The 13,434-nt window shown below is 39.9% G+C and overlaps 2 protein-coding genes across 11 annotated transcripts in view; one reads left to right on the forward strand and one right to left on the reverse strand.

Annotated features, from left to right (window-relative positions):
* LOC129721020 (FERM domain-containing protein 8) overlaps nucleotides 1–12,682 on the forward strand; it is a 147,929-nt gene extending 135,247 nt beyond the window's left edge. For all 8 annotated transcript variants that reach the window (XM_055673068.1, XM_055673059.1, XM_055673075.1 and 5 more), the window contains exons 4-10: nucleotides 1,165–1,583; nucleotides 1,649–1,995; nucleotides 2,065–2,226; nucleotides 10,091–10,279; nucleotides 10,341–10,470; nucleotides 10,542–10,803; nucleotides 10,863–12,682. In XM_055673068.1, the coding sequence (XP_055529043.1) occupies nucleotides 1,165–1,583; nucleotides 1,649–1,995; nucleotides 2,065–2,226; nucleotides 10,091–10,279; nucleotides 10,341–10,470; nucleotides 10,542–10,803; nucleotides 10,863–10,993 (1,640 nt within the window). In that variant the 3' untranslated portion in view covers nucleotides 10,994–12,682. The remainder of the gene's footprint in view (nucleotides 1–1,164; nucleotides 1,584–1,648; nucleotides 1,996–2,064; nucleotides 2,227–10,090; nucleotides 10,280–10,340; nucleotides 10,471–10,541; nucleotides 10,804–10,862) is intronic.
* The window catches only part of LOC129721045 (coiled-coil domain-containing protein lobo), a 465,133-nt gene continuing 463,425 nt past the window's right edge, over nucleotides 11,727–13,434 (reverse strand). For all 3 annotated transcript variants that reach the window (XM_055673158.1, XM_055673139.1, XM_055673149.1), the window contains exon 7: nucleotides 11,727–13,429. In XM_055673158.1, coding sequence (XP_055529133.1) covers nucleotides 12,794–13,429 — 636 coding nt within the window. In that variant the 3' untranslated portion in view covers nucleotides 11,727–12,793. The remainder of the gene's footprint in view (nucleotides 13,430–13,434) is intronic.

Below are 13,434 nucleotides of genomic sequence, written 5' to 3' on the forward strand. Positions count from 1 at the left end.
AACAACAGAATTTGATTGCACCCCGCACAGAATGTCCGCTTGCGTTGATGCCAGAAAATTATTAACCTTCAATTATTTGTTTATTTGCTGATCGCAACCTTTGAACTGCCCTAACAGTGGAGGAATTAGGATACACGGACAACATGCACTGTGGAAGCTATTTAACTTTCAGTAAATTAGACGGGTGCGACAAATTTAAATTGCTAGGTTCCAACAAAGAATCTTGCTCGCGTTGTCGAAAATTATTAACTTTCAATGACTTGTTTATTTGCCTTGAAAAAGGCATTTTGATGTTCAAAATTTGATTTCCCAATGCCAATCTTCATGCTGCCCCAATACGGGGGGATAATGGCAGTCTGGCGACACACGCTGAGAGGAACCGCGCTGCTCCTGAGACGTGGTGACCAACCACAGGGCTAATGCTGCTGCTAAGGAAGGATGACTGCTGTTGTCGCTGTTTAGAACTATTATGAGCGGCTCCGGCTGAAACAGGCTCTTATATAGGCCAAATAGCATGTTTTCAATTGCAAGGTATATGATCCTGTCGACCGTGCTTGAGAAGCAATCATATAACGACCAATCAAAGGGCGAATTTTTCGTTTTGACAAGGCTTGACTATTTTCAATAGTACAATAGTGTGAATAATAAAATTACAATTATCTTATTTTGGGATGAATCTTAGAAGATTTTCCAATCTATTGCTGCAAGAACGAAGGAAATCCATCGGATACTAACCGATTTATTAGCATTTGAAATTGGACATATTTTTCACTTTTCTCGGTTTTAGATTTTCATTTCACATCCCTATGTAGCCGAACTTCCTGAAAGAAGTATTCTACTTCAAAATACGCTTAAATCCAGGTTATCCCTTGGAACCATTTCATGCTAAATGAACTATCGTCCAACATCGACCGTTTTTTATTCGAATGAAGCTTTGTACAAGCATTTGATTCAGTGAACTTGTTACAGAGATAGAGAATGTCACAATAGGCGTTACAATCCGTTATGGTGTTATTATTAAATTGTTATTAAATCTAATCATCCGTATCATTTATAACACCCAAAAACTTATCTGCGTGGCAAAAGTCAAAAAAAATTTATAAAAATACCTAAAAGCAAGAGTAACAATATTTTAAAATATACTTTCCCTCTCTTTCCGGTCAGGTAATGATGCCGGTACCGGCAGCTGTCTAGTTGGTGGCAGCAGCGCAGATATACTTCAACAGCAGCAACAACAACAACAACAGCAACAGCAGCAGCAAACGCTCTACAGGCAATATCCGGGTCATCAGGCACAGCATCAACCACAGCAGCAGCAACAACAACAATCATCGAGTTTATCAAGTAGCACTAGCTTAATTACCAACAATAATCAAATTAGAGATAGGGATAGTACCAATTACGTGTCCGCATTAACGCTCGGCACTCCAGTGAACGCAAACAGCGGCTGCATCGGAAGCAGCAGTGGCCACAACACCGGAAGCATTAGCAGCCATACTCACGTGAATCTTGCGGGCACTTCTGCGGTATCATCGACCATGACCACCTCGACGGCCATTTCACCTCCGCGACCGATGCAAAAGGTACAAATTTGTTTTTTTATAATTAAATTTCCGAATAAATGTTGTGATTCTCATCCCACCACTAGGTGATACCGACGGTCGTCTATCTGATGTCCCGCATCGCTGTACATATGGAAATTGAAGGCACTGCGCAATGTCCGGCGCAGGTTATGCTGGCGGCGGCACTCGGCTGTGAAGAACTAGGAATTACCAATAAACTGCTGGCGCAGAGCGTGTTCGGCCTGTGGATGACCAGTCCGCTGCTGGAGGTACAGCTGAAGCCTCACCATCGGCCGTACGCCGTTCGGGTTGCGTGGTCCAAGCTGCTGGACAAACACAGCCACGGGAACGAGTTGGAGAAGCTGTCTGATGAACCGATGACGATGCTACGGCGCAATGTGTTCTTCTCGCGGAAGGACGAGGAAAAAATCAAGTATGTATCTGAGACCTGGTTTTTGTGTCAAAGAGCTTCGCGGATTGTAACTTTATGTTCTTGTTTTAGGGATCCCCGGATATTGGAGTTGTTGTACGAAGAAGCGCGACATAATGTGCTACTGGGGCGGTACGTGATGGAATCGTCTCACTCTATCATGCTCGGGGGCATTCAAGCGAGGATTGAACTGGGTCCGTACAACTCCCACACGCATACGACTAGCTATTTCAGGTTAGTGGGTGTAGCGGAACTGTGCGTGTAGTTTTGCTTGATAATATTATACAGTGAGTAAAAAAAGTATTTGCACACATATGTTATACTGAAATATTAAACGTTTATTCTTTTATGAAGAATTCAATGTATTTCATCTTATAAGTTAACTAAAAACAATCATTAGCAACATATTAACGAAAACAAAATAAGGAGTTAACGGGATTATAGCAACAAATTCAAAAATACAAGCCTAAAAAATTATTTGCAAACAGTCCTTCACGAAGTATTGTGTCGTGTCAAATAAATCAATGACATCAATGGCATCAATGACGGCAAATTCAATTAATTTAGCCGTTGTTTCTGACGGAATTTTGGACCATTCGTCAAGAAGTCCCTCCTTCAAGGAATTCTTATTAGAAATCTTCCTTTTACGGATCTGCGCGTCTAGAATACTCCATAGATTTTCTATAGGGTTTATGTCGGGTGATTGGGGTTGTGTAATTAGTCTGTGCAGAACTCTATACATAGAGTAGCCATTCTCTTGTCATTTCCGCCGTATGTTTGGGGTCGTTGTCCTGTTGGAAGTAATACGACCGGTTTAGGTTCAGTTTCTTGGAACTTTATTCCAAATTATTGTGCAATACTTCGATGTAACTCTTTGCCGTCATAGTCCCTCCGATGAAAGCTATATTTCCAACCCCACATGCAATGCTGGACATGCAATCCCAAACCATTACATGACTTCCGCTATGTTTTACTGTAGCCTTCAGATTTTTCTGCGGAGTTCTGTATTGGGCTTTCTCCAAACGAATCGTTTCTCATCGGATTCGAACAAGTTAAACTTGCTCTCATCAGAAAATATAACACGCCGCCAAAATTCTAATGGCTTCGAAATGTGCGCTTTAGCAAACTCTAGGCGCTTCATTCGGTTTTTCTCAGAGATGTAAGGTTTCTTCCTTGCTGCTCTGCCGTGCATATTTGCAGAATGTAGTACATTTCTCACTGTTTGAGGATGAACCACTTTTCCGAATGCTGTAGTGACATGTGCTGACAAGCTCTGAGCGCTAACGCGCATCCCTAATAATTGCTTGCCGTTCTCTTGTTGTCAGCTTTCTTGGTCTTCCAGAACGACGCTTATTTTCGATTATTCCCGTTTCTAAATACCGTTTGATTGTATAACGAACTGTAGAAAATCCTAGCTTCACGGTTCTGCCGATCTCTCTGTAGCTTTTTCCCAATTCGCGTAAAAAAATAATATTGCGCTTTTTTGGCTGTATTGAGCGCTATAAAACTTTGATAAAACCAATTTTTTTACTTGGGTTATGAGTTAGAATGTCTACTAATGAAGGGTTGTTAATTTCGTGAACCGGATTCAGCAGTTAGCAGAACGTGCCGAGTTAAAAACCATACACAGCACACACACACAAATCATACCATATCATAGACACACACACACATCATACCATATCATACAGACACACACACACATCATATCATATCATACACACACACATCATACCATACACACATCATACCATATCATACACACATACACACATACACACATCACACCATATCATACACACATCATACCATATCGTCAGTTAAATTCAATACTGGCACAACTCAAAATTCATAGTTTCGAGAAAAACGCGTTTGAAAATTTGCGTCAAAAATTTCTTTTTCATTTTCGTGAAAAAATCCAATTTTATAATTTCCCATATTTACTGAACTTGTTTGGGTCTATCATGTGCATGTAACAAGCAAGTTATAAGAATTATAACCTCATTTTCCTGTCTTTTTAGGGATATTTTAGATTTGTGCAATAAAGGCACATCTACTTATATTTCTGGAAATATTGTGAATTTTGAAACGGGTCTTTGTGAGATGAAACTGCATAGTATTTGGCATCGTTTGCCATCAATAACTCAAAACTGCAAAATTTTGAGTTGTGCCAGTATTGAATTCTACTGACGATATCATACACACACAGCAAGCAAGGGACCAATCAGAGGACGTTATTTTTATTTGAACAAGGCTTGACAATTTTCAATAGTGCAATAGTTCGTATATTCAAACAACTTTTTTCTGCATTTGGGCAAATGCGTGTATAATTTTCCAATCGATTGCTGCAAAAATGAAGACCGACCTATAAGCATTTGAAAAGGAACAAATTTCGTCCCAGTTTTTCAGTTTGCATCCCTGTGTGGTATGCTAAAGTAAAACTTAGTTCTACGTCAAAGGCATTTTGCTGTTCAAAATTGGATTTGGTGATGACGATCTTTATGCTGCCCCAACAGTGGGGGAATAATGTCGGTCTGGCGAAGCACGCTGAGAAAAACTGCGCTGCTACAAAGACATGGTGACCAACCACAGCGCAAGTGATTTATTTAATTTGAAGGCAGCCACAGGCGCAACCCGCTGTTACTTCTGAGTGCTGTATCTGCTTCTACTGCTGTCAACGTTGTGGACGGTCCACCCAGCTCGCCTTCCGACTAATGAATGTAGCTAGTTTTCCCAAAAACACTCTTTTATAGCCGAAGGGTGCTACGTAATAGGCCACGCCTTTCTGTTCAGTTGTCTAATTCTCTAATACTCTTTAGACGAATTATTCCACAATTCGCATTCGATATTTGTTTCCAGCGAATAAACACCGATGGTGCTCTCACACACGCAACGGTTTTAACCCGCGGTTTGTAACATCAAGCGATTTCGTTTGCTCGTTGTTGCGTGTTGCATCATGTTGCAACTTGGCAGCTGGGAGACGACGAAATTCTGTTAATGCTGATTGATTGAATCGACTTCATATAAGCTCTGCAAATTCGAATTAACTGCCTTTGTGAATGCGTTCTAACAGGGCAGTTTGTTATTCAAAATCGGTTATGTTGATCGCAGCCTTTGTGCTGTCCCAACAGTGGGGGTATTAACTAAATAAACTACAACAGAATTTGATTGCTAGGATCCCGCGAAGAATGTTTGCTTGTGTTGATGCTAGGAAATTTTCACCCTTCAATTAATTGTTTATTTGTCTTGAAAAAACTTTACCTTCCAAACCAGTTGATTGCATGGAGAGATCACATACTCTCATACTAAAACCGCGATAAAAGATTTTCATGCGATTTCTGGTCTTTGGACTTCGAAGACGCAATTCAATTCTCTCGGCGACATCTAGCAATACAAAGTATCACAAATAACTTAATTAATTCCGAAATAATTCTCCAACTTACCGAGCAACGACTGAAGCTTAGACGAAGATAACTTCATTTTTTCTCTTCTGCACTTCATTTCACTGATAAAGAATTTTAACATGTTTTGCAACAGTTTAAAATGCGAGGTCCAATCTGTATCTGTCAAAGTTTTTGTTCGAATAACAGATTGGCCTACTAGTAGGTAAAAAGGTCCAATCAGAAAGCTGTGCGATATTGTGTTGCTTTTCAAATTGGACTTTTGTTCGGATACTATAATTTTTTTTATAACAATCAAAAACAATTTTTTTTTTCACTAAGCTTAAAGACAAGAAGCTCTTCTAAATGAAAACGCATAAATTGGGTTTTGTTTACAAATGTCAGATAGGAGCCCAAATTCTCTGTACACAGTTTTGAATAGATATTTTGCTGCGTGATAAAATGGTCAAATTTTTCTATAACAGACGAGCGGACGTACTCATTGACCGATGCTACGCTGGATTCTAGGTGAACCAATACCAGGGTGGCCACTCAAAACCCGAAATTAAATTCCCGGTTTTCTCCCGGTTTTTCCCGGTTTGTTCAAATATTTTTCCTGGTTGATTGTACTTTTGAATTCTGTAGTTTTCCATGCAGTTAAGGAATAAAAAAGCGTGCCTTTCGATTTACATCTCAAAATGCTCTAAGTCATTTCTTGACGTGTTCAGCCTTATTGAAATCAAGAGATATAGTCGCAAAAAAATCGAAAAACGCGACGGTTGTCACCTTTCCGAGAGGAGATACCTACAAGTATCTTATAAACAACGCATATTATGCTCATTACCGAGGAATTCTAGGCCAAATTAAGTTTAAAGGAGTCGTTTTTACCTCAACCAAATAAGATTCAATATATAAAAGAGTAATATATAAAAGAGTAATATATAAAAGAGTAATATAGAGTGGCATTGCCATGCGATAGAATCAGAATCTTCTTAATAAACACAGTAAAGTTAGGAAAAAGCAAGTTACAAAAAGTATCAAGGAAGTCAGCAATGCCTTCGTCGAATGCATACTCAATAGTTGTGAGTATTCCCGCGAGATTATCGTTGTGAACCATTTGCTCTAGGCAAAATTCGAGCCATTTGAATACTACTTCCGGGGAGCTTACCTTGGTCAAGTTAGCTTCCAAGAGGAAGATGAATAAAAACAAAAACTGTTTTATGCACCGTAAGATATGTCAGCCATCTTTTCCGGGTCACAGGACAAGTCTTTTTTGGTTAAGTATTCGAGGAAACTTACTTAAGAAATTTTGGTCTCGTGATCGCCATGAGATGGCTGACAAAAAATGGGTTTGTATGGCACAATCCCACCACTACTGGCACAATCTCACCCCGGCTTGTAATATTTAGTGAAATTTCCGTTTTTTCCCGGTTCCAAACGATTCCAGGTTTTTTTCCCGGTTCCCCCGGTTTCCCGGTTGGGTGGCCACCCTGCAATACATCGCCTGGAACTCTGGGTTCATTAACATTCGTTCACATGAACACTCGGTTCTAGCCTAACTCCGGCCATCATCTCGAGAAACCACATCTGATATTTTTTTTCGGGTTCGGGTCGGGTACGGGTTTGAAAATTCTCGATGAGTCGGGTACGGGTAACAAATTTCCCATACCCGACCATCTCTAGTGTACAGTACACTAATGAATAGAAATATATCGTAAAGAGGAAAGCAAAGAGAGTGCACCAGCACCGATACTTCGCAAGAGAGAGAGAGAGAGAGCAAAGAAAGTGCACCAGCACCGATACTTTGTTTTCCGCAAACTACCAATTCGGTTTTCAATTTTGTGGCGTTAGGATGGTTTCAAAAATAGGGAAATATTTAAGGGGGGGGGCTGCTCTGGAAAATTGAAAAATTATGAATTTTCGAGATATTTGTTTCGGATGTTTAGAGAAAGGTGAAGTGCTCGAGTATTTTGGTTATTAATTGGGGTATATTTGAAGATGAGTTTTACATGTCGTGGACTATATGTAGGGGAAAGTAGGTAAAGACGGACACTGCGGGTAAGATGGACACTTTTAATATTTCACAAACTAGAATGTTTTATGATAGTTGAGTGATGCGAATACCTTCTTTATAGTGTGTTAATGCTTTTGAGTTGCATTATCGGTTTTCAGCAAGCAAACTGTCAAATTTGTGAGTAAAACAAAGAATATTTTCTTGAACGCGCAATTTGATGTAATTTTTATTCCACGGATAATAGTGAAAAACTCGTGAAACTTACTTGTTTTCATTTGTTCACAATAGTAAAGTGATTAATTAGTCTTTCCTCGGTTATCTAGTGAAAATCCAGCAGATTTTCGATGTTCCGATGAAGAGCTACGATCGTTTGAAAAATTTACAACCAGGTCGGGCAAGACGGACACACTAAGGTAGGGAACGATGGACACACGGATTTTCCAAGAATTTTCACATGTAGCATCTGTTGTGTACTACAAATGTTCACAAAGTACACCCGCGAGAAAAACCAGCAGATATTAATCACTTAGCAGTTAGAACAGGCCATATAGGCGGAGAATTTTCGCCTTCATCGAAACCCATCCTCTCAAACTGTTCACGTGATGTATAGATGGACTCTAATAACGTAGAGTAATGTATGGCCATCACTTAACACATAAATCAAAAGAATACTTAACGTACTACATCTTTTTTGTGAGTGTCCACCTTTACCTTCGTAGTGTCCATCTTACCCACCCCAAGTGTCCGTCTTTCCCAACCATATCAAAAAACAGCAATTTGTAGTCTTATTTTTAAAGACCCAAAACACATAAAACTTGGAGGAAGTTCACTAATACCAAAAATGATTATGAAAACAAATGACCTTAAGTTTCAATTTGTTTGACTACTGCGATCTAAATAGCAATACCTAAGTAATTATTTAGAATAAACCTTAGGGTGTCCGTCTTTACCGACTTCCCCCTAAGTGAATATTACGCTGTTGACATGTTTTAAGAATTTTTAACTAGTGATTTTTCATGAAATTTATGCAAAATCGGTTCGATAGATGCTGAGAAAAACGTACCACCAGTTGAAAAACATAGTTTCGAGAGAAACGCTGCCAACATCGTAATACTTACTATATTTGTATCCAAGACATGCAAAATATATCTTCAAATATACCTTAATCAAGAGCCAAAATACCCGAACACATCACTTTACTCTAAACGTTCGAAAAAAAAAACTATTTTGATTTTCCAGAGTAGGATCCCCCTCTAAGCATTTCCTTTAATCGTACCTAACTTTCCAGAAAACGGAACTCGCCATCTTGTATTCAAAAGTGGTGTTTTCCAAAATGTTATCGGATATCGATTTCCGATTTCTGGGCGTGCTCTAGAGCGATTCACGTACGAATGTGTTAGTGCCGAATGTTGAGGTATCGCTGTTTTGTTTGCAACGCTTCATTTTGAGCAGCTGGACAAATATTCAGTTGTACCTACGCTTATTGAATGTTTTAAACTCGGTTTTCAATATACTTCTTATGCTTGACCAGGAATCGAAAGAAGCTCCTGTACTCAAACGGCAAAAAATGATTAAAACGTAACAACAAGGCGGAACAATGAGATGCGGTGATTTGCAGTTTGGAAGAGAACAAAACCAATTTTACAAGTTTATATCCGTTTGCTAGTGTGCGTGGGTCAACTAATAAGAAAGTGGTTTGGGTATTCCAGAGTTATTGTGAAACATACACGCAACTCATAAAAAGAGATTATCATGGGTTCAAGGTTATTTGGTTATATGAACCGAAAGTATGAAATACTAAGTGAACTCTAACTCCTACTCGATTTGTATACTGTTCCACGCTCGACCTTTTTCCAGTTCAGGCCACATTTCGTGTGTTGGTTATAAACATCATCTCGTATTGTTTAAGTAACCGTAACCATACGTAAAAAATACGACTAATCTTACGTTGGCGGGTCGTTTTCGGCCCATGTATATTTTCAATGGTTACCCATCGAGAAATTGATGAAATATTCAACATTCCACGAACGGCAATGAAGGATAGTGCACGCAGCTCATTTTGAAGTTTTCTGTAGGTCAGGTAATTTTCAATTACAGTAACGGAGTAGGGAGTATAACAACGTCGTAACGTAGCGTAGCAAAAACTGTTTATTATAGTTGCTATGCTACGTTACAAAATTTTTATGTTTTTCCCTCTGTTACTGCGATTGAAAATTACCTAACCTACAAAAAACGTCATAATGGACTGCGTGCACTGTCCGCTATTACCGCTCGTGGAAAGCTGGATAGGAAATACATATCATTCGAATCGTCTCGGAAAACATCTGAAGAAGGTTTTTTTCCGAAGCGTTAAAGTTCAAGCAACAAAGTAGAGAAATTTGAGCCAAATATTATGACAACCCCAACATACATCTACGGTTAACCCGAAGTTATAAAGAAACTGCTCCGAAAAACTTTGACTGCAACTATTTAAAATATTATTATCATGTTTTCAGAAACAAGAGTCATGTGATTGGAGTTCAATTTTTGTAAATATTTAGTTTCATGCCTTAAGTTATATATTTTTTTAACATTATGTAAATTGGTTAATTAAGGTTGAGAATACCAATAGATTTAAACACATTTTTATGTAATGGGGCATAGAATTAAGTTAATCACAATTTTTTTTCTATCTTGCCCACTGCACACTGGGTTGCTTTCACAGAGAGAATCAGTTCCGCTTCCTGCCGGCGCACGTGGCAAAAAGCTCCAGCTGGTCGTGGCTTCCAATCAGTCGGCGGACGTCGGCCGAGGTAAGGCTGCTCGAGCAGTTCAAACGGGTTCCGACAACGGCGACAACCAAGAAGCTGATGCGAAAGTATCTCGAGTTCTGCTGGGGACTGCCGTTCTATGGGTAAGTCCACACATTTCGTTATTCCTTGTTGGCACCTAACGTTTAGTTTTGCTGTTTCTAGTGCGGCATACTTTCACGGGCAGCTGGAGCAACCGATACGTGGTCTGATGGGTTTGGTGCAACAGAAAGACCTCCCAGTACTGATAGCCGTTAATGAACGTGGAATATTTGTGATAGACCAAATCGAATGCGTAGGTTTTTCAACTTTGTTGCAAGTAAGCACCGAGTTCCAACGACAAAACTTTGTTTATTTTTCCCGCAGACGTTACTGCTCGGTCTCAAGTACGAGGAAGTATCCTGGGACTTCGCCAAACCGAGCAATGCGAACGATCCGGACTGTTTGTCCTGTATCTTTCTCCAGTTCGGTGCCGTGGAAAATGGAATTGCCGTTACGAAGCTTATGCAAATCTTCACTCGCCAAGCTGCCATGATAGACGCCTTAATCACCCACTTCATCGAGCAGGCCAAACGGCGGAAAGAGAGCGGTGAATCGGAGGTGCCTGCCGGGGAGAACCAGTATGAAGGTAATGATCAGCAGTGTCGGTGGAAACCTCAAATTAATTTGAATCTTGTGGTATTTCAGCGGAACCAAACCCAATCCAAAACAACGGAATGGGTGTACTGAGCAACAAACTGTCGCGGCTAACGTTGGCCACGTTCGATGACGAGGGACGCTGCATTGGCCAGACAGGGTCGCTATCGATAAGTTATTAACATTTAATTCTTGTCTAAGGGATGTGCGATCGGGGCGTTGCGGGTGACGCCTTAGGGTAGGCTCCAGGTTTCGGAATAAAGGAAAATATTTGCTTTCGCACTAATTGTTCAGGGGGGTGTGGATTGAATAACGTGGGTTGGGAGGTTGTTCGAACAGTTGTATATAATGTTATTACCTTTATTAATCTATTTTTCGAGCGGTATCACTGTGCGATATTTGTTTGTCCCTAAATGCAGTTAGACACTGTTAATATCACAATATCGTTAATTATTGTTGAGGTCTGCAGGATGTTATACATAGTCGAAGCCGGAAGATTTTCGCTTTTTAAGTGGTTTACTGTGAATTTTTTGCCAAGATTCAGTTCAGTTAGCAGTCAGTAAATGTACAATGCGTTTGCGCAATTCTCCCTGTTTCGGTGCCATTTTAGCAGAACTTAGCAGGACGAGGTCTGGGGTTCCCGCTCAACTCGCCAACTTCTCTACATCATTCTACATTCACATCATCTACACGATCAATATAATCCTGTTGTTTTTCGCTGTACAACAGTGTGGCTAAAGTTTTACAATGATCATTAAACTCATCTTTCTCTTAAATTTTTGAAAAGCACTTATTCTCCTATCAATCAATCCAAGTCCCTCTGGCCATCGAAATGCGAACTGGTACTGCAAAGAATAAACGATAGTCGAAGTGTGTACAAGCCAGTGTTGTCAATGTTTGTAGCAATCTCGTGTGTGAATACGTACGAAAACAGAATAGAAACAAAAAATCACCTAAGCGTAAAACAAGAACAAGTTCATAAGCCTATGCAGCGGGCGATACTCGATACGAATTTACCTTCGTATATAGTGTAATTTGCAATGATTTGAAATAGTTTCGTTGCAGCAGAGCAAGTGCAGCATCCTTGTACTCTATCGACTAGTCTATACAGTTCGCAACAACTTTAACACAAAGGACACTCGTGCATAATACACAGATCTTTCACTTGTATTCTATACATAGCAAAATAAATAAACTTGCGCGTTTCTCTGTAAAGGAAAAAAAAACAACCAAACAAACAATACCTAGAAGAACAAAATCGAGAACACAACTAATATAAACGGGATGGTAGGAGTAAGAATACTAAATGGAATTTTTCGTGGAGCGAACAAGGAATGAGGACAACTAGTGGCGGAAACATAATTTTGATAAGTTTGGTTTAGTAAGAAAAATATACCAAAAGAAAGTGTAAATCTACCTTATATATACCGGAATAAGAAAAATATATATATTTAGATATTTTATACTAAACAGAAAGGCGGTCACGTATAACAAGTTGTGCATGAGGTGGCGAATGCGCACAGTCAGATGCAAAACTCATCCGCATACGAAGGCACCGTGGAAAAAAAAACAAAAGAAAGGAAACGAAGGTGGATCAAGTGGTAAATAACCGCAGAACAAAGGTTTGGAAAGAGATTACTTATATTCACAAACACTCTCACATACACACACGTACACATTAACATACGGACGGTAAACCAAACCACACCAAAACAAACACTTAAAGGAAAAACGATATCAATAACTTAAGGTAAGATTAGTTCAATCGAACCGTGTAAAGAAAGATGCTATTAAACAATGTGAAAAATTAAACGGGCGAAATGGGAAGAGCGACTACTTTTGAATAAGAAAACGTATCTGTGAAAACTTAATTAGAGTTTTGTTTCGTTTGATGACCGCCAAAATAATTTTATTTCAAACACATCAAATTTTGTGATAAAAAAATTCACGCAACCACACACAAAAAAGATTTTGAAAGAGACTTAATCTGCTGATATATTAGCCATTTTTTCCTGAATGGTCTTCTCCAGGTGCTCAACTTTCTGTCGATACTCGTTCCGAAGCTTTTCCATGCGCATCCCGACGACGTTCTTATTCAGCTCAATGTTCTCTCCTTCCACAATAAATTTTTCGTACTCCTCATCTTCAAAATGGTCCTGAAACTTAGCCAAAAACCTCTTCAGGGCCTGCTCCTCGGCCATCAGCTCATCCAGCCGGACCTTCATTTCGTCCTCCATCGTGTGATAAAAACTGCCCAGATCTTGCACGCAGTCCTGATAGGCAGCCCGGAGCCGCTCCCGGGAAACATCATCGGCCTTCATCCGTAGCAGAAACGGGCCCAAAAAGTCCGCCTGCTGCTGTCTGATCATTTCCTCACGGGCTCTGACTTGTTCATATTTTTGCAAGCGCGCACGGCGGGCTTCCTCATTGCGGAGGGGATCGAAAAGGCTAAACTTGAGCTTTGGTGACTCGATCTGCTTCCTGCGTTCGCTGAGTAGTGTTTCTGTTTCGGCTACCCGGCACCGAAAGGCGTGGCTTGAGGATTCTTCGGCTTTTAACTGCTCCTTCAGTAGTAGAAACAGTTCCAAGTGCGTTGGCTGAGGTTCCCACGAATTTGACTGAG

This window comes from Wyeomyia smithii, chromosome 1 (assembly GCF_029784165.1).
Source record: "Wyeomyia smithii strain HCP4-BCI-WySm-NY-G18 chromosome 1, ASM2978416v1, whole genome shotgun sequence".
Taxonomy (NCBI): domain Eukaryota; kingdom Metazoa; phylum Arthropoda; class Insecta; order Diptera; family Culicidae; genus Wyeomyia; species Wyeomyia smithii.